This window comes from Symsagittifera roscoffensis, chromosome 1 (assembly GCF_963678635.1).
Source record: "Symsagittifera roscoffensis chromosome 1, txSymRosc1.1, whole genome shotgun sequence".
Lineage (NCBI taxonomy): Eukaryota > Metazoa > Xenacoelomorpha > Acoela > Convolutidae > Symsagittifera > Symsagittifera roscoffensis.
In genome coordinates this window covers 9,231,402-9,253,174 of record NC_087062.1, presented here as the reverse complement: position 1 = coordinate 9,253,174, position 21,773 = coordinate 9,231,402, and the positions used below count along the sequence as shown (strand labels likewise).

Sequence of the window (21,773 nt, the reverse complement as noted above, 5' to 3'; positions counted from 1 at the left end):
TTAAAATGTTTACACTTGTTTTTCATTATTGTTCACTAAGATTTTCAAAATTAGTACGTATGTTGAATAGGGTAACCTTTAAAAGGACATTACCTTTGCTTTTTTATTCGATAGCTGATGAATTGTACTGTTTAAAAATTAAAAAAAGAGTTTCCTTTAAATTTGTAGAATTGATTTACAATGTATGAAGAAATATATTCTTTTCTTTCAGAATTACTTGTTTTTAAAAATGGTTGTTTCATTTTTTGCGATGGTTTCGTGCCGATCAGTTTGATTGATGTTTTAAGCGTGTTAATGCACGAATTGCCTTTCAAAATATTTAGCGCATGTGGTTTATTCTTGTTTTTTTTTTCTTTATTATTTCATTCAGATAGCTAATTAGTTTTCTTCGAATTGACGCCTCAACTCAGTATTCCAACTGAAATGCAATAAGCGCTCTCCAATGGTGAAATTGCAAATGGCCCGAAATGTAAAGCTTAGATTTTCGGTTTAAATTTTGTTTTAGTTTGAGTATTTCCGGCAGAATAGGAAAAAATGCCTTTTGATCAGGTGTTTTTTTTAATCGGGCTTTAATCAAAAAAACAACTTTTGAAGTTTCAATGAACGTAGTGAAGACATTTTTATAGTCGTGATGATTTTTTTTTCAGGAAACTCCACTACCAAACAGCAAAAGTGTAAAGGTCACAAAAAATGTGATCGACTTCTAATTTTGAAAGTCGATTTTATTTTTCAGAATTTCGAGCGGAATAAAAACTTAACATATGAATCCAGTTTTCCCCAAATTGAGTTAACTTTATCATAAAAGATAAAAGTGTTAAACTTAATTGTCTCCTTCCTTGAAATTTAAAGAGCTTTAAGACCATCTATTTTTCTTTGATATTCGAAAGTTGGTAATTTTAAGGCGCATTGCGTTATTTGAATCTTTTCCAACTGTCTGCAGACTATGTTTTCATCTTCATCAATTTAAGATGGCAAAAATTGGAAGATCTATATGGTGTAATTTGTTCTACGAAACACGAGATTTGTTCTTGTTTTCTACGAATTTTCTACGAGTTTCCTAAGAATCAGGGATTCGACCCTCAGCCGACCCAAAGGGTCCCCTTTTGTACTATTTGAGATATCCATTTTTGGCTAACCCTTGTAAATTTTATAAGCGCCAAAATTACTTATTTTGAGGGGAAGGGGGCGTACCGAAAAAATCCTGATTTTTTGTTCAAAAGTTTCTAAAAAGGCTTTTTCGTGCTTTTAGAGAGCTCGCAAAATCAATTTGGTCGACCTAAAAAAAGCTCGACAAAATTTTTGATCCGCCCCACCCCTTGAGAAAATCCTAGATCCGCCCCTGGCTCTGCAGGAGTTTTTTGTTGGAAACTAGCAAAACTAGATAGAAGACTCTTGATATAATTGCTTTATGATACTTAACGCGATTTATTATTATGCTATCTGCGTCAAATTTTCGCCAGTTTGTTATTGTATCAATCGAGCTTTGTTATTTGTAGCATCTTTGTTCTACTTCGAAAGAGTTTTGTCCTACAATCGATTTGTCATTTGACGCGAAATGTTTGATGCGGCTTCAGCTCGAAGTTACCATCTTTTATTCCCTTATACAAAATACACAACCAAGTGTTTGTCTTTCAGATTCTCACAATGTCTATCTTCGTTTCGATAGGATTTATTCTGAAGCATTGATTGCTATGATGGCAGAAACGAGAAGCTCGTCACAATTCCCGAGCTAATGACTGTGAATTACGGAAATCACTGAGCTTGCTTAATAAGTTACGACTAGTTATGACTAGCTGCAGAATAATTGACAGCTGAGTTTTGACATAAGGAATCTGTTCTGTCATTATAAGCCTGTTTTCCCTAATTAATTTTTTGCCTGGTCGCTTCCAATTTATTGTCTCTGGTTTTCAAAATATAATCCTGTGCAAGTCAGGTTTAATTTGGAAATCGTATGCTTTCATTATTATTCATCTCTATTATTGAAAACGAGCGCCTGAAACATTTGCCCTTAGATTTTACTTCCAGTTATCTGTCTTCTTTCTCCGTCTCTTCTGAACTGAAGTGAAGTGAAGTGAGGTGCCTTATTTGATGCTAGGATGGGTGCTAAGTTGTCTTCCATCCTTTTCAAAGGTAAGTCTCACAAAGACAAAATAAAGAAGAAGAAACACACTCAATGCCCCGCCTTAATGCACTCTGGCTTTGCTGCTCTGACCCCGACCCATCCCTCTAGTATTTCTAACTCTATCACGCGCATTGTCTGCACCCCCACTGTGCAGGGCGGGAGATGAGAAGAGAGGGGAGGAGATAGTACGTTGTGCATGTTATTTTTTGTTAGTAGTGTGAGGCCATGTGTAGCAAATAACATCTTCTTCCTACCCTCTCACAACTCTCCATTTCTTTTCTGTCGCCAGAAAGAAAAGAAGGCAGATTTAATTGATTTGTTCCGAGCGAGCCATTTAGAGCTTCTTCCTAATTGGCAATACTCTGTCCAGTTCACGGTGAAGTATTCTAATTGATTGGTGATATAGAGTGAAGAAAAGAGGAAACATAATCTTTTAAATGCAAATCGGATACTTTTTCTTTAATTAAAAAAGTATCCGGAAGCAGTTTTTTCATTAAACTCAATTAAATAGTTTAACCTGTGGGCAAAATATCCTGCGTGTTCAGTGCGGAAATTGGTTACTAGTAGCGGCATTTCCCTTCAATCGTGGAACAATGAAGTCAATGATATAATAAAGGTTGTAGAGTAAGAATCAGGGGTGTATTTGGGGCAGAAGAAATGTTTTTTTTTTTCAGTTAAAACTTGACAAAAGTTAAATTAATGGATGATCATTTTGGCCGAACCTAAACATGATGAAACAAAGCATTGCGTGAAATATGCTTTTTAACCTGCAGATCTTCTGCATCTTTGTGAGAATTATATGAAACCAGCAAATATCTCAAATGAGTGGCAGCTTGGAACGATTAAAGCTAGTCCCGGTATTTATAATGTCAGCGATTCTTAGAATAAGATACAAATGGATTAATTTTAAGAAGCGCTGGTTGAGTCATTTCATTGAATGAAATGCAAAAAAAATCCTGTTGCTTTTAGGATTTCAACGAGATCTTTGTTGCACCAGATTACCTGTACCTACCATTGCTTTCATCCGCGAATGATAAACCCTAATTTAATTACTATGCTTAATTTCCATTGGGATTTCCTCTGTCACAACAGTTGGATCATTATCTGGAACATTTCATTTACGGTGGCTTAAAAGAACACGCTAGTAACCGCCCGGCGATTGCTCCCAACCAATGATAGATATGTGAAAAGTTCTGTATATATTTTACCTTAAAGAATCTAATCATATAAGCTGCAGGTAGTTAATAAGCTAGTTAATAATTTATGTAGATCCCAGAATTAGTAGAACTATGTCAGATAAGCTTTATGGTTGTCTTCGCTAAGATGGCAATTGTTTCTCTTGAATTCAGCCAATGAAATGGACTGAAGATATTGTAGGTTATGATAGTTTTTTTATGATTCGGGAACAAGTTTGGTCACAGCTTACGAAAACTATAAATTCATAAACGCTAAATGTTTGTTGATTTCTTTAACATCAATGTTGTCATTTGGGAACGGCGAGTTTTTGCATGAGCTCTAGCGATGCCAAGATGCCTGAGATCTCGTGGTGTTCTAAGTGGCTAATAAGAGTTGGTTCTCAGGCTTGTTCTTAATTTAATGGTCGGTCATGTAAAACGTTGCATGGTGCGGCTGGAAAATTTATCAAAATATCAAAAAACCAACGGCTCTTTTTATATTGGATTTGTTGTTATAAGGAAAATTAAGGAAAATATTTTTGGTAGAGTTAGACTTAAATGTGTGTGTGGATATTAAATCGTGAATTACACAAGCAAAGCTTGTGTTATAGTATGAACTTTCTTTTTTTCCAACGTAAGTCGCAAATATTGCTGCGACGCAAACATTATTGTGACAAAATGTGTTCACTTTGAAAGTGTTTGTTTTGATCAATAACCAGCTATTAAGTGCATCCAATGCTAAGGATATTAACACAGACTATTATCTTACAAATAGCACTTTACCTTCAAGGTATCATGGGTCTGTAACGTATAGGCAGGGAAGGAGACCGGCAGCAAAATAATAGGGTTCGAACCTGGGCAGGGTCGGATGTTTTTAATGAAATTTTTCGTATACTAGTTGAAATGCGTCTGCTCTAAAAATGGAGGCCTTTTAGTTGGTATTTTTTTCAAATTGACTGGTACTGCTTATGCGTCATAATTGGCTTGCGTCACTTGGAAATTATGTAGACTCATAATTGGCGTGCGTAACTTATGAAATTTTGTAGACTCAAAGTTTTACTCATTCAGTTTTCCCAGTAGCGTTATCGGTCATAATTTTGCTCGTGTATGCGAAGTGCAACTTCGCTTCTATGTATATTCATCTAAAACGAAGTGTTGTTTTCTGTTACGTTTCTATTGACTAAATTGTCTCTGATGGCCCTGTTTTTGAGTAAAAGTACTATAGGTCGTATATGGGAGTGTGTGAAAATCTATCATTTTTTTCAAATTGTTTTCTCAGTACTTTTTTGCGCCAAACCAGTATCAATTTAAGTGCTTGTTTGTCCACGTTGCAATCGATAGATCTTAGGTAAATAGGCGATTCTGGCAGATAAAACATTTCTTGCTCAAAAATATACTCGAGAAAAAGTGTTTTTAAAGTCCTTCGTTTCTTTTGTATCACATTTGCATCATCTTAGTTGCCTTTCGTAGCTTTCTTTGAAAATTTGAACCCAACCGCAGGCTCTTTGGGACACAGAAAATTCTTAAAAATCAGGCAGTTACGAATTTGTTTTTGTCGTTGCAAATTTTTGGTTGTCACATATTTTTGTGCTCATTGGAGTAGCGTAGCTTGTGCTTAAGTACAAGTCATTTTTATTTCCTAGTAAATTCGCGAGTTTTCTTTCAAGTAGGTCTAATGGGTTTTTCGTTTGTTTTTATTTAGGAACGTCTTAGAATTTTCTCACGCTCACAATTTTGTTTTATGACTTCGCTTTTTTGGTTGAAGCTAAAGGCGCTCGCTCTTCATTGACAAGTTGAAAATGGCGAAATAGATTGTGATTGACTTAACTATTACAGTTTCGGTTGCTAGAATTGAATTATTTTCAGCTGTCATTGAACGTAGCAAAGTCCCGTGTGTAGGTAGCGTTGTTTTCTTTCATTTTTTTTCTATTTTTGATCGTTGGCTGTTTGACTTTTGATTTTTTCTCAGGTGTTTTTTCAAATCGTGTCATGGTTTTTGTTCGAGGTATTTTAAGCTATTTAACTGTTTGTGATTGTAAAGTTCAGCTTTGCGCCCATGTGTCCTTTTGATTTGAATTATTCTCAAAGGTTTAAATTTGCCTATGCGTTTTGTGAGCGTGATAGAGACTGACGGTCTTTATTACGATTTGTCAGGTTTTAATGAGAAATATTCGACTAAGTTAAGATCTTCAACCTAGCGATTATTAAGAGTCGATGTACGTAGTTCAGACTCTAATATAGGTTAGGATGATTTTTTTCAGGAATAGTCTGGCTCAAAATTACTTTTTCGCGGTTTGACTTTTGGTGTTTTTAGTTCTGCTCATTTAATTGTTAAAAGGAAGACTAACTCCACTATCGAATAGCGAAAATGTAAAAGTCACGAAAAACTTAATCGACTTCTTTTTTCGAAAGTGGAATTAAATTATCGAATTTACCAGTGAAATAAAAGTTTTACCAATTGATCCAGTTTTTTCAAATTGGGTTATTTTTATCAAAAAAGTGACCATCAAAAAGTGTTCTTGAAGTTCAAAGAGTTTTAAAGTCATCTATTTGTTTCTTTAAAAAGTTCTTTAAGTTTCTAAAAAGTTAAATCCGTATTTTTTTTTCTGTTTACTTGCGTTCATTGACTATTTTGCAACTGTCTGTTGGCTGTGTTTTAAATTAAATTTGCTCAGCGCAGCGTGTAGAATGCTCTATTATGAATGGCTGAAAAATTGAACTCAGAACAAAGTTAATATCCTGCCCTTAAACGGCTTTGGGGAAAGATGTTAACTCAGTCCAAAAATTTAAAACGTTTTATTTTGTGTCACAACCGGTGCTGATCACTTTAGTTAGCGAGTGAGAAACTACTAAGTAAAGGTAATCCAGCTACGTATATGTCACTTGATTTGATTTTAAAGAGTTGTTCATTTACCTTCAACGAGTAATGCCTGATTTTGAGTTTTTTAATCAATCCTGATAATTTCAAAAGCTGTTTGCATAGGTTTTGAAATTATATGCTGAATCGATATACTCATTCAGACAATTCTATTGTTTGTTTCTGGTTTTTCTTGAAAACTATATTAAAGTTGAATTTGGTCGCGGTTTGTAAATTTGGTTGCGGTTTAAATATTCGATCTAAGTGTCATCTGTTGTGCACGCAAAAAAATAGCTCTTTTAGCTTTTAATTTTTTGTTATAGGGTGACAATTTGTAACAGCCGGCTATTTGTATCAAGCGACACTTTGTAATGCTCTTTGATTTTGAGGAGTTAAAACAATTTAAAATTGATGAAGAAAGGCCTTGCAAAATATTGTTTATTTGACAGTTTTGGTAGTTTTTAGTGGCTTGTATCTGGATCTAATCCGTACAAGCTTTTTTGCGTCTAAGCTTTGCTCCCATTGAAAATATCGGTGAATTTTTGGATGTGCATACCTGGTTTCCATTAGGAAAGCCCGTTGCCAGCTTTCAAAAGGTTTTTCTTCTTGTCCTGAGCGCTTTCCAAATGGTTATACAGCTTTGGATAAAAAGTGCTTCGATTCCGGCGGCTTCTCCTTCGCGGCGGCTTCTCTTTCGCCATTTTGCCAAGTCAAGTCTTCTCGAACTACTCAATATCTGGAACCGTCGACGAATCTTTGATTGTTTCATCAATGAAGCACTTAAATCCAAGTTTTCTTGTATAAAAATTAGCGCAATGAAAGCTGAAGTTTTTATCGGAGTTATAGATGGGGATTAGTCCAAAATAAAAAACTAGCCACGGTTATTTTTTATGGTACGTTTGACTCAAAATATACGGTTTCTAGCAGTCGGGTTGAACTTCAATCGCCTGCATCTCCCAGAAAATTACCAGCATGCTTGTAAAAATATGGTTTGTGCAAGGTTTCAGTTTACCTGCAAAAATTCCCCCCAGTCCGTACAGAAACGAACGGCGATTCATTCTTTCTTATTTTTATTTTCCGACATTTCAATCTACTTATTGTTTTTTTTTTGGAGTTGACTTTTGGCTCATGTGAAATGTTTTTAATAAATTATATTCATTCTTCTCACTTTGTTTTTTTTTGCCATCAAGGTTTTTATGGACGATTTGCATGGACATCAAATTATTATTTTATTGCTAAATAAATCGAAATCAAAGTGACACTTTCATAAGCCAATATTGAACTGAGTGTCATGATTTAGTTCCCCACCTGAGCAATTAACCAAAGGTATACAAAGTTTATATCCCCCAAAACACTTGCAGGTTGCAATTAACAAAAAGATCTGCCATTTTATTATAAAAAGAGGCTCTTTTCCAGTCCCCCCTTTAATTTTTTCTGAAATTCATTATGCGAAAGTCTATTTAAAATGATTTTTCACGTTATGAACTGCATCAAAACGTGTCAGCGTGAACAGGTGAACAAATTTTTACAACATTTCTTGCATGAAAAATGCCGTGTGAATTATCTTTGAACAGCTTTGTTTTGTAATCTTACGAGGGGGGTGGGAAACTGGAAAAGAGCCAAAAAAACATTATCATATTAGCAGTTATGTTTTACAAATTGTCGCTAGTTTCAAATTGTCGAAAAATAAGGGATAATCGGTTGTTTTGAATTGTCGCCTGTTTCGAATAGTCACACCTCGGATTTCATCCAGTAATAATATTGAAAAAACCTCTTTAGTAGGTTCTTCGTTAAGTTTTTCCTCTTGGCGTGACTTACAGGTAGGTATTTTAAAAATTCATTGTGTATTTGAGAAACGTTTTTTTTTCTTTCTCTTGATTTGTGATTATTGTTTCACATGTTAGTTTTTCAAATTTTCCGAATTTGTTTATTGTTTTAAATTTTGGTGCCAAAATTTCTCCAAGGGTAGCCTCTGTTGACATTTTTTGATAGCCATATTTGGGCGATGAACCCTATTTTTTTCTAACGATGGTTTGGGCCAGAACTTCAAAAAGGATTAAAAAAATTTATTTCACAAAAAGTCACAGGCGCACAAATTTAGGCTAACATTAGTTATTCTCAAGTTTCGGCTAATCTCAAAAGTGTTGAGATGGCTGACTTAACAAAAGTCTGCAATTTTTTTGAAAAAACCGCTCCGCTTCATCGCCGTGTATTCAAAATATTTAGCAATGATTGAAAGAGGACAGTAAACAGTTTTAATTAATATTGTTCTACAACTAGGAAATGTGTATATTGTATGTAATTGTAATTGTTGTTTGTATTTTGAGTTAGTTCATTCCATAATATGTGTGTACATAACAATGTTAACCCAGTCCATGCCTCTGTTGGTATGCCGGTCTGTCTGTTGGTATGTAATGTAATGTAAGGGGGTTAGAGCGGCGTGGCCGTGCCCTGTTTGCAGGTGTCTAGAATGAAGGAAGTCAGTTCGGCCTTGTCCACCACTAAATTCCCATCTGCATCTATCACTCTGTACACTCTGTCCAACACGCTGTCATTCACGTCGCTTTCACTACTGATTCCCTCCTACACACAACCCTGACTTACTCAAGCAACATGATTTAGAACTGCAAAGGCACCTGCCAACCCTTATTATACATTTTGAAGCTTAAGAATTGTTTAATGTGTCATTAATAATGAGTCTTTGCTAGTTGAAACGTCTCCTGTACACTCCTCGCAGCTTAAGTTTTTCTCAGCTGGAAATGCTTCTCCAAACTGACATGAAACGTGATATTTACTTGTGATAGCTTACTTGTGATAGGAAGATATCATCATCCAAGATTTTTCATAGAAAAAAGTGTGCGCAGACGAAAAAAATGAAATGGAAGGCTAGTCGATTAATGTAAGTTTGAGCATTTAGATAAAATTCATATCTAGGTATTTAAAAATTCCGAAATCTTGGTTTATGTAAAAACTTAGTGTGGCTTCTCGTCTTTGCTTTCTCTTGTGACGAGGTGTTCTGTAGCGATAGTTATCTAACCTAGAAGAAGAGATATGTATGGCGGTTGTATGACATGAAAAGAGTAGGATGAGTTTTTAAAGGCCTAACCCAAAGGTTAATTATTAAAGGTCAACTAAGCTATGGCTATCTTACAAGAGAGCACCTTGTAAGTTGCAGCGAACGTGCGATTTAAAACCGCAATCATAAGATTGCTGGGCACCGTCATTACCGATGCGCCACTGCGTCACGCGAGTTAGTTGTTGGGATTGTGTATTTCTCTACTTACGTATTTGAGAGTGACCAGACACTCTTTCAGCAACTCTTTGCACTCGTCTTTGTCCAACACACTGTTCCCATCCTAAACAACCAACAAAAATGATGATTAAACCTTGAACAGAAATTGTCTACATGGTTTGCAAATTCAAATTTGTTCAGCAGTTGTTAGTGTGTCTCATATTCTACCGAGATAATTTATTTTTCCGATCCGACCCCCTCCTCCCAATTTTGATTACCCCAATGAAAACATGTAAGGGAGCTAAAAAGTAAAAAAAACAAAACCGTTAGATTAGAAGAAAATTGATGACAGGCTGACCTCCCCTCCCCACAAAGTTTTCTAACATTATTTAACTATTACAATTTCAACATTATTTTAGTAATTATTACCTCTCATTTTTGCGGGTTTTCACCTAATTTCCTTCACCTTCTCTGAAAAAAAAACAAAAGGAGTTTTGAAAAATGGTTAAATGTTCGATATTTATTTTGAAAAAATCCTTTTTGGTTCAATTTATTTTCTGAAGGCATTGTAGTCGGAACGCTCTGTGCTTTTTGCACAGCAACTGACTCCATTTTGATCTGTGGGATCAACCACATGATGGGAGGGATGGATCTTTCCCTCTTTCTAGAGACGCGATAACTATTGCTGCGACAACTCAAGGGAAAGGGAAGATGGACCTATAGAATGAAGTGGTTTTCAAAGTTGAATACCCGAGAGAGAGAGAGAGAGAGAGAGAGAGAGAGAGAGAGGTTTTCAAAGTTAGCTCGAAAACTTAAATATTTACTCATCTTATTGGCAATGTATACTCGGTGTGGAGAAAAGTGGTCGTGGCTACTTCCGTTTTTTATATAAGTATGTAGCTAAGAGTTGGAGCTCTTCGTTTTGACTATTGATGAACTCAATTACTAACTTTTGTGTACAATATTTAATGATTCATAACCTATTTAGTAGCTTCAAATCTGAGGCCTATCTTTACTCTTAAAAAATCATAATTCGTTTTTTTGTTCGAAAATTTTATTGCATGATAAGTGTAATCAAAGGACATTTTGTGCTGCTTGCACACAGACTGGCTAAACTCTTGTTCTAAACATCTTTTTTATACAACTTTGCAGAAAAAAAGTTATCAAAATGATCTTTCGCTTTCAATTCTTCCATTCGCTTATTATCGAAATTTCGCACTATTAGCATCCCCTAGCTGCGTTAACTTCCTTCTGCAAAACTCTACTTTCAAACATCAGACGAAGATATTGGTCCCTGTGTTACCCTTTGTGCCTCAATTTGAAGGCAATCTCTTCATGCCTTTTTCCCATGTAATCTAGCTATTGATCATCGATTTTTGGCCTTTAATTAGCTATTATCACCTTGTCAGACGCAGTTGGAAGTGAATCAAAGAGTTATCTTTGTAAATGTGAAAGCGGATTGATTCTCAAGTCATGCATGCCACTATATGCTGAGCAAAATCCGCTGCCGTTTTTTAAATCCTTAAACATGCGGTTGGTTTTATGAAGATTCTACGCATTTGTTGTTCGAGTTTTATTGGAGTTTGTATCATTCGAGTTTATATCACTTAGTTTGAAGTGGTGAACAAAAAGTGATTGTTTTATGACCACCCGAGTAGTTGTGGGATGACTTTGATTTTGATTGTTTGATGGTGTTTTTTGCGAATACTTACCGCGTCGTATTTGGCGAATAGCTGTTCAATGTAGGATTGAAGTTTGTCCAACTGTTCCGACGATAAGGCCATCTTGTCTTGTCTTTTGGCTGTATAGATGATACTAGTACAGAAATTGGTGCCACTGGTTCTTTTAGAACCACTCAAGCGGTTGAGTGTTGGTTGAACAGTTTTTGTGTTTTGTGAACAGATTTTTTTCCGTATATTGCGAGACGGAATCCTTTTCAAGAGGTTTTTTTCGCTATGTTTGTCACAACTAGTCACAGTTGGTTGTAATTTTGACGCCAAGAAGACAGCTGATATGCGTGGCTGAGTCTGTGTTTTGGTGTTGTGTTGCTTTCTTGGTGTACTGTTTGTGCTGCAGATTGATTGACTTACTCGGAATGAGAAGCGAGATTGAGGATCGAAAAGTGTGCCTCTCTTTTGTTTGGATAAGTGGAGTAATAAAAGAAGTGGATCAACTAGCTTAACTGTTGTTGAATTACAATAGTTGCAGCAGTTGCTTTTGTTCCCAGTTGAGAGATAAAGATAGAGAGAGAGTGCTAGTTGTTAGGAGGAATTGAAGATGGTATGGCTAAGATAAGGTGATGTGATGTGAGGAGAGGTTAGATCAATCAAAATGGCCACTTGTATTTGACAAATATTTGTGCCAATGTTTCAATAAATCGGTTAACTGCCCAGACAATAAAAACCGGCTGTCGATTGGAGTTGAACTGAAAAAGAAAAAGAGAAACGAACAAAGAAAGTTCAGTTATATTTGATAACTAGGTTAGATTTAATATAGAACTAGTAGTAGTTAGTGCTAGAAGAAGCGGTAGTAGCTGGACTACTGCAGTTGACTAATGAAAGAGGATTCTTTATTTCAACCTGGGCGGAACTAGGAAGCGGCGATCGTGGGGGCTTTTCCTCCCTCAAGGCTGGTCGGGCGGGCGAATTAGCGTTGGGAACGGCGGAGTGTTCAACAATATTCAGCCAATGGCGGCTGCAGACGGACACTGCTGTGTGTGGCGTGGCTGTTTTCCTGTTGGAGGCCGCACTAAAGATTTTTAGATCTAGAAGAAGAAAAATAACTATGCCAATGATTCAACAGCGCGAGATCCCAAATTAGATTTAGTCTAAAAACAAGGGTAGTTGCAACTTTGAACTGGCTAGTGTATGTTATGTTAAAATTAGAAACGGGTGAAGGGTGAGGAAATTGATGGGCAAAATTGGTTTGCAATGGAGCTGGGCAGGAAGCGTGCTTCCCGAATCAATGTCTCATCAAGTGTCTCGCGGCCTTCTTTTTCCAGGTGCCAACGGGTAAATCCGCCGTCCAACCGGCAACTAATTTGGTCAAAAAAGTGAACATGGTTGGTAAAAAAGGGAGAGAGGAGACGAGACAAGATAAGCGATGAGTTTGAGGGTTCGAATTGGGCTCAAAGAGAGAGCTTGAAGGCAAATAGGTCGCACCAAAATGGAGCTAGTCTTCAGTTTTGTCTCTGAAGATATTGAAAATTAACTGCCGATTTACTGATCTAAGAATGCACTGGGCCCAACAAAGGACCACCTAAATCAAATTTGATTCTCATTTTGTTGCCAAGTGCACTGTTTTGTTAGCTCCCTGAAGTGATTTTTTTGAACCTATTAATTGGGTTTGTCATTTATCAATTTGACATCTATGGCAAAATCGTGAAAACATGAAACCTAATTTCAGGATAGGATTTAATTTTCACTTTGATTTATTTTGCCGCTCCAAATCGGGGAACACTTGACTAGCGCTTATTTTTGTTACCCTCTGAAAGTTAAGTTATAATTTATTTCGACCGAAAAGCAATGACTTTTTTATTTTTCAAATAAAATCTTCCAAACAAATTGCCGATCAGTTGAGCAAAAACTGCTCCAAACTAGGTCATGAAATAGTTCGGTTGACAGTTATTGGAATGAGTGAGTTCGTGTGTATTGGCGAAATGATTTATTTGGAGATTAATTGCATTAGCGCCTGCTTCTTCTGATACATTAGCACCTGTGTGAACAAAGTGTGGCCTCTGAAGCGGTCTGGTTGTTTGAAAGCTAGCTCTAATTTGCAGTTGTTTTTGACCTCTTTCAGCTACACGACTAGTTGAAAGTGGAGTAGTGAATTTGATGTTTCTGAAACTCAGACTGAGGATCCTAATGGCCTTTGCTCTCCCAAATGTAGAGTTTTTACTCGAAAAACGGAGCTTGTAAAATAAACCAAAGTGATTGGAATCTTTGCAGAAGTGGACATTAGAGTAAATAATAGTTGAAAAGCACTGGAGCTGGCCAGAAGCGGAAAAGGTATTTCATGTGTTTAGGCAAAATGGACCGTTTTCAAATTGTTTTTTTTTCTTCCATTTCTATTTTTTTCAGTTTCTAAAAAAAATACCCCAACAATCTGAAAGTAAAACTTCAAGCGACAGAAAATGTTCTGGGGACTTCCCCTGCATAAGCTGCTGTGCCTTTGTTTTGGTAGAAAAAGAGTTATGGGCCTAGAAAATGTCCAAGTTTTGATCGTATCTTGAAAACTTTTTTCTTTTTCTCGAAAACTACCCTACCAAACTCACTTGGTACACTCGCAAGAAAAGTACACTCGCAAGAACTGGTGTGAGAAACTCTCCCTGCATAAACGGCTATGCTCTAATTTTTGTGCACAAAAAAGTTAAAGTCATCAAAATAGTCTATTTTTGAAGTTTTAACCATTTTTTGGAAAAATTTGACTTCCTGTCAAATGTGCGATAAGGATTCAATCGAAACAAAAGTTAGCAGCTACGCTCATATTTTTTGCAGAAATTTAGTTTTGATTTAGGGTTTTGACAAAAATTTTAGATTTTTCTACCGTTTTTGAAAATCGACCATGCCAAATCTGGGCGTAAAGGTTCATTTGAACGAAAGTTGATGAGTTTTTTTGCGTAGTGCCTACACCTTAATATTTGAAATAACGCAATGGTGGGTTTAAAAAAGTCCACGTTTTGAAACGTTGACCGTCTGTTACGCTCGCGATTAGCAAACGTTATCAAATCTGAATTTTAGACTTTTTCAAACTGAAAGTATTCCTTTCCAAAAAAACGTCGGCCTATAATTTGTCTGCTTATGTTTTGTCGGCTTATTTGCCCGATCAATTTTTAATGTAAATGCTTTTGGTGTTTTGAATTACTCCTGCAGTTTTTAATTTTACTAGCCTCGTCTTAAAAACTATATTCGGGTTAGTGGATTTAGTCCTATATTTTGTCGGCTTAGTGATCAAATTTGGGGTCATTTCTAGGGAAGCGTAGGTTTTATGCTTCATTCTGGATCACAAAAAAATGCTGAAATTTTTAGAAGTGAGTTGCACTGCTAGTTCGAATTTTTGCTCGAAAAAATTATATTTTTGGTTCTACGGGAAACTATTTGAATTTCGTCAGCTCAGTTACCTCTTGATAATTTTTTTTGAATTTTCATTAATTGCTGTTGATTGTGTTTCTGGAAGTGTTTTCTGCAAAGTGAACATAATTTCAGACAACATTTTGAGTTTTGTGAAGTTTTTTTTTCCAATTTGTTAGACTTAGTGACTTTCTTTTCCTGTCTTCTAGCTTGCACTGCTATTTTTTCTGTAGCGCATTTGGTGCGAAGCTTTGGTGCTACTTTTGCTGCGTCGAATTGGCAATTTATTAGCATATGTACATGCGTTATTGGTGGCTAGTTTTTGGGGATTTTAAGCATCCGTGGCTGAGTGATTACTGCGTGGTTGCTGCTAGGTCACAGATTTAAATCCGACGCGTAGTCGAGTATTTAGCTTATTTTTGCGAAGTGCAGCTTTGCCTCTACATAAATTTTAAAACGTTTATGCTAGTCGAGCTTTATGCTAGTCAATACACCGCTGGAAGTAGCCTTGATTTTGCTTCTTATTCTCTAACACAAGAAATACTCCAATAAACATCATCGCTTAAGTTTTTTTAAATCAAATTGAAGACAATTAAGTGTGATTCTCCATCAGTTAATTCTCCCTTATTTGCGAACTAATTTTCTAAAATAGAGTTTAGTGAGTGCTGAGTTATCAAAGTGAAACTTTAATGACCCCTTAAATCTGCAGCTGATGTGTTTTGTCAGCTTGTACTTTAAAACACCCAGACGAATGAATGGTTCGAATGCGTATATGTTGCTCCAACCACTGAAAGTGGGAGGTTGTCTTTGGCGGTATTGTAGCGTTTTTGAGCTTTTTTATTTTTGTTTTTCATTTTTTATTGTTTTTCTATTTATTTTTCGACAAAAACTTGGTTGCGTCTAATTTACTTTAAGTTCCATGCTTTTTCGTTCGTATCCTCTCATCACATTACGACTAAAAACGACACCATTTGAAAAAGAACGCAACTGTTTTTCTATTTTTTTGTGGCCGGAACTCTCTGTGTTACTTGAACAGCAATCGGCTGACGACGCAATTTGAAAAAGAAAGCAACTGTTCTATTTTTTGTGGCCGGATTTTTCTGTGTTACTTGAACAGCAATCGGCTATCTTTAAATTTGTAATTTAGGGAAGGAGATGCGCATTTTGATGGCTGGCCTGGACAACGCTGGAAAGAGTACAGTGCTGGCGAAGATGGCGAACAGAAACGAAGAGGTTCAGACCACAGTGGGCTTCAACGTGGACAAGGTGAAGGTGGGCAAAGTGACATTCAACGTGTGGGATGTGGGGGGTCAGGATGCGGCCAGACCCCTGTGGAGACACTACTTCGAGGGCACCAGGGCTCTTATCTTCGTGTTCGACTCCACAGACAGAGCCAGACTGCAGTTGTCGCTGAAGGAGCTGAAGAATCTCCTACAAGCGGAACAGCTCACCAGGTCAGTTGAGTTCATTATTATATAGTTAGTGGCGCCACATTACAAACTTACAATTTACCCAGCAACGCTTTCAAATCATTCAACATTTTTCAAATGAAACTTAAAAGGTCAATTTTTTTAAGGTTTTTGTTGAAGTTTCAATCTTCTCAAGCGTTGAGAGCTTGAACATGAGTGAAGAAATTTTGTTGATAGAAACGTAGATTGACAATAAATGCTAGCTGACAGTGATTGACAGTAACTAGCTCAATAATTGAGGCTCTTTTTTGGTTTTGCTTCCCCATCTGGCATAAACATCAATTTTACATTGTAACCAGTTACAGTTATTTCACAAAGTTTTCTATTAAACCTTGGTATGTGTCTAAAGTTGAGTGTTAATTTTTGAAGACATTTTGTATTGCCATAGAAACATGAAAATACAATCGGAAATGTTTACAGGTCAGGTGTGATGAACAGAAACCCCAGACGATTAAGAAACGTTTTTAATGCGTTTTTTAATCAAGTTTTGAATGCAAGTGAGCTTTTTGAACTCGGAATGATAGAGCAATTAATTTCAAATTCAATAATACAAATATCTATTTGATTTATCCGAAATGATATCTCTATTTGAAATATCTAGAAACTTAATTTTATTTTATATAGCAGAAGAGGGGGCTATACTTCACAAAAATCTGCATCCATTGATTAAGAGTTATTGAACGCATTGAAGACTCTTATATAGGTTGTAGTGATTTTTTTAGAATTGTCTAAAATTTTGTTCTGCTCTAATTTTTTTTCAAATTGTGGTTTGGCTTTTGTATTCTTCGCACTAGCCAGCTTGCGAGCGTTAGTGTATTAGTATGAACCTTTTTTTTCTAAACTAACTCGCAAATAAAAAGTTTTCATTGAAAGTGTTCACTTAAATGGACATTTATCTGTAGAATTGGAAATTGCATTGCATCTGTTTTCTGCTTTATTTGGGGCTAGTGTTTCCAATGAATTAAGAATCGGTGGCTGAGTGGTTATTGCGTGAGACTCAAAATTTCTAGGTCGAAGTAGGTTGTATGTTCAAATCCGAGATGAAGCCGAATGCTTAAGATTAACGAACGTAGTGGAGACTAAAGTAATGAACGTAGTGAAGACTATTATATAGGTCTTGCTAATTTTTTTTCTTAAAATGCTCTAGTTACTACAGATGTGCATTCATACATATTAATGCATTTATAAATGCACTTAGGTATATATCCACTTTTTGAGTTCAATAAAAATTCATCTGCTGAAAGTGACGTAAATAGCACTCTCCGAATATGAAGGTGGAAATGGCGCGAAAAACGTGAACGATTTCTAGTTTCGAAAGTGGAATTCATTTTTAAGATTTCCCAGCGGAATAAAAACTTTACCTTTTGATCCAGTTTTCTCAAGTTAGGTTCATATTATCAAAAAAGCGCCAATCATAAATTGTTCTAGAAATTCAAAGAGCTTAACGGGCATCTATTTTTTTCTTTGAAATTCGAATGTTTTTCAAGCGTTTTTTTAACGTTTACTTGCGTTCATTATTCTGTTCCAATCTTCGATTGGCTAATTTCACTAATTCGAGGTTTACTTCTTTTTTTCGTTTTGCACTTCATAAAGCTGCTTTTTGTCGTTTTCTCGCTAGTGTTTGCGAAGCGCAGCTTCGCCTCTGTGTTTAAGTTAAGTTCATTTTCTTGTTTGTTGAATGAACGCAAACTCGACTATCGAACAGCAAAATTCTAAGGCTCACAATAAACGTGATCGACATCTTATTTCGAAAGTGAATTTAATTTTCAGATTATCCAGCGGAATTAAACTTTACCTATTGATCCAGTTTTCTCAAATTGAGTTAATTTATACAATTGCGAGATTATACTTTTTCCCATACGAAACTTTTTTTACAACTTCTTACTTGATTTTCTTATTTGCTTTGTTTGTGATCTTTAACAATTTCTAGGTTTGTTCTTACTTGGTCTAGAGATAGCGTGCTTGCCTTTGCACCCTAAAGTCGGGCTCCATTTCGGGCCGGATCCTGTTTTTTTTCTGTGTGTATGAAATTTGAATTGTTTTCCGGTAGCCATTTAAATGTCGGATTTTTGTTTCTGTGCTGAAATATTGTCGTCTTAGTTGCCGCATTACGGATTTTTCTGCTTTTTTCTTTCTCTTTCCTTGCATTCATTGAATCTTTTCCAACTGTCTGTTGGCTATGTTCATTGTAGTTTCCGGGGGACTTGAAATTTTTTACAAAGTCAATTTCTTTGGCTCAGCTGGGGTCTGCTCAAAAATTGTCGGCTTTGTTTCCGCTTTTTTTCGCGGCTAATTTAAAGTGAAAAAATTCGTGTTCAGTTTTACTAAAAAAATAAACTTTTCGTGTTCAGTTGTAATCAATCCGCTGAAGGCAAGCCGAAATGCGCTCTCCGATAAACAAAAAAAAACTGTGGAAATGCTGCGAAAAACGTGATCGATTTTTAATTCCGAAAGTGGATTTTAATTTAAGATTTCTCAGCCGAAGAAAAACTTTTGATCCAGTTTTCTCAAATTGGGTTCATTTTAAAAGGGACTATCATAAATTGTTCCAGAAAATCAAAGAGCTTCAAGGCCATCTATGTTTTCTTCGAAATTTGAAAGCACAAATTTTTCAAAAACTATTCAGTGTTTTCTGCTGAATTTAGTTCCTTGACTCTTTTTTAACTGTTTTTTGGTTGTGTTCATCCAGCCGAATAAAAATTTTTGATCCAGTTTTCTCAAATTGGGTTCATTTTAAAAGGGACTATCATAAACTGTTCCAAGAAATCAAAGAATTTCAAGGCCATCTATGTTTTCTTCGAAATTGGAAAGCTCAGATTTTTTCAAAAAACTATTCAGTTTTTCTGCTGAATTTAGTTCCTTGACCCTTTTCGAACTGTTTTTTAGTTGTTTTCTTTCGCTTTTAATCATAGTCATTCATTATTGTATGGAAAGTTGTAGGAAGCTCGGCTTTTCGTCTGTGTGAAATTGTCATTCATCAATTGTTCTCGTAATAAAAATAGCATTAAAGCTAAAAATGCTTTACTTTGAAATTCGAAAGTTGAAAGTAGTTTTTTCTGTTTCCTTGCTTTCATTGACTATTTTCCAACTGCCTTTTGGCTTTGTTTCACCTTAACTGTCTGAATTTTGAAGCTGAGCTTTCCAATTTATTTACTGTTTATTGCGTAATGGATTAGTAAATCTGCAAGTTGAAGCTAATTTTTATTACAGCCCAAAAATCGAAAAAATGACCAGCATGAAAATTACACTAATAAATTTTCCGATTTTGTGTCTACATTTTTGGGATATTTCAGTTATTTTCAAAAATATTTGATTGATAACAGATTTTTTTGTTGAGGTGATTGATAATAGATTTTTTTTTTTTGTAAGTTTGATATATGAAAGCTAATGAACAAATTTTTTGTTGAGTTTTGTGAGCTGAATCTGTTTTTTTTCTTACTTTTATTTTTTAAATTTTTTGGTACGTATTCATTCTTGATCGGAGTTTTCCTTTTCTGCTTATTTTCAAAACTAACTGTTTTTTAGAGTGTAAATTGAGAGTTTTTATCTTCAGCTAAAGGAAGTACTTCGTATATAATTATGGTGCACACTGCTAAGATGGTATATAGTTGGTGGATTTTATATCAGCTAGAAATAGTTGCAGTTGCTGAGCTCTAATTGCAGATAGGGATTTAGGTTCTGATTATCTATAAGGAACGTTTCGTTCCTGGCGTTTCTCGAAGTAGCTTTGGAGGGTTCGCTTGTTTGATTTGAATTGCATAATATATCACTGATGTATTTTAATGGAAATAGTAACGTGTGCAATGTATGTGTGTGTTGGAAGGTGTCCCCTCCTGATTCTGCTGAACAAGCAAGACTGTGCGGACATTCTGACCAGAGATGAGTTGGTGGAAGCATTGAGTAGTCTGGATAGTGAGTTGAGCACAAGGGACTACTTGGCCCAGCCCACAGTGGCCACAGACGGAATAGGACTCTTAGAGGGCTTCAAGTGGCTGGCCAACACACAACACACCACATCCAACACCTCCTCATCGCGACACAAAAAGAAACAGAAGCAGAGAGAAAAGTAGCATCACCTTCGTCCTCCTCAGTAGTCGATACCAGAAACAGATTTAGTTATACGTACTTGGATTCAGATGGCACCAACTGCTCATTTTAATTGTCTACACAAATTGAGGGGGCCATTATCTATTTCGAGTACATTATTTGCTTAAAACTTAAACATAATCAATGTCAAGATAAATGAATTGTAATTTTTGCGTTTAGTTTTCCGAAAATGAAGAATCTGGAAAATGTGAACCAAAATAAAATTAATTGACTTTATAATAATGGAGTTTTTCCATTTTAGGTAGACAGGCATTGAACTAGTTTGACGAGATTGGCGTTCTTGACATTGATCATATAAGCCTAGAGGCTTTAAATTTGTTTGATAATGAAATATAGCTTGGAGTGACGATCTAAAATGTCATCGATTTGATTTATGTTATTGTTTCCGATGTTCTTTCCTCAATTTTGTTCTTCTGTGTATCATTTTTGAAAAAGATAACTAATTTTAGATTTTCATGGTTTTAATTTAAAAAAGTTGAGAAAGGAAAGTTTTCTAATATTTATTGCTAATTGAATCAAACATCTTCATATAGATTTTCAGTTTAATTCAAAACAATCAGATTGTCCTTTTTCACTTTTTAGGCAAACGTTTAAAAGATGTTTGAAGCCTTAAAACATTGAAGCATCTGATATGATCTGTTGCATGCAAGATGTGTCAACTGCGCATAAAATGGGACGAAAGCTAAGTTCAAACCGCAAAGTGTAGAGTATCAGTTATTTGAGTGTTTCGACATAGCTTGCTTGACCGAGTCGGTTTTTAGACGTTTATGTTCAGCAATATCCTCAGCAGAAGATTGACGCGGACGTAAGTTCGAGTTTCGCTGCTTCTATTTTTGCTTTGAAGACATGCTAAAAAGCTCAAACTATGAAAAAAGTGTAAATGAAAAAAATTTCTGGAAATTTTAAAATATATGGCCCTGAAACTCTAAGGACAAACCGTACAATCCAAGTTGATTTAAAGGAGAGAAAATATTATTTTTTGAAAGATAACTTAAAATAGAATTTAATATCATTACATAACAGATTTGATTATCAAAACGTAATTCAAACGTCAATTAAACTAATTTTGTAGCCCAGCAAAATACAAACTGTATCAAAAATTACAATTTGCAAGTTTGTATGAAACGTTTTTTTATACAGCTGTTATTTTCAGAAGTAATACATATTTGAGTAGGACAATATAAGGCAGGTCACTTTGGGGTGGGATTCATTTTAGGTCTGGTGGTGCACTTAACAAACTAAAAACAACATTTCCATGTTTCGAGCTGAAATTAATTTGTTTGAATCTGATTGGCTAATTAGCCAATCATTTTCCAACAACATGGTCTGTCAATTCATTTTTTTTTGTCTGGAAAAGTTTCTTAATTGGCTTGACTTTAATTTGTTAATTGTAAAAAGTTGGAAATAATTATTAAGAGTAAGGAACGTTAGGAATGCTCTAGTTACTACAGATGTGCATTCATACATATTAATGCATTTATAAATGCACTTAGGTATATATATGCCCTTTTTGAGTTCAGTTGAAATTCATCCGCTGAAATTTAAGTAAATATCACTCAGCAAATACGAATGTGCAAATTGCGCAAAAAATCGTGAACAATTTCTAGTTTCGAAAGTGGAATTTAATTTTTAGATTTCCAGCGGATTAAAAACTGTGCTAATTGATCCAGTTTTCTCAAATTAGGTTAATGCTATCACAAAAACGACAATCGTAAACTGTTCCAGAATTTCGAAGAGATTAA

At 35.5% G+C, this 21,773-nt stretch overlaps 3 protein-coding genes across 3 annotated transcripts in view; all 3 read left to right on the top strand.

Annotated features, from left to right (window-relative positions):
- Positions 1-21,773, top strand: part of LOC134857191 (tectonic-3-like) — a 409,016-nt gene that overhangs the window by 110,497 nt on the left and 276,746 nt on the right. The window lies entirely within an intron of this gene.
- Positions 1-21,773, top strand: part of LOC134857194 (adenosine 5'-monophosphoramidase HINT1-like) — a 136,784-nt gene that overhangs the window by 110,490 nt on the left and 4,521 nt on the right. The window lies entirely within an intron of this gene.
- LOC134854260 (ADP-ribosylation factor 4-like) lies at positions 1,552-20,195 on the top strand. Its single transcript, XM_063870455.1, has 3 exons — positions 1,552-2,130; positions 15,603-15,909; positions 19,748-20,195. The coding sequence occupies exons 1-3, from the start codon at positions 2,097-2,099 to the stop codon at positions 19,992-19,994; spliced, it is 588 nt and encodes a 195-aa protein (XP_063726525.1). The 5' UTR covers positions 1,552-2,096; the 3' UTR covers positions 19,995-20,195.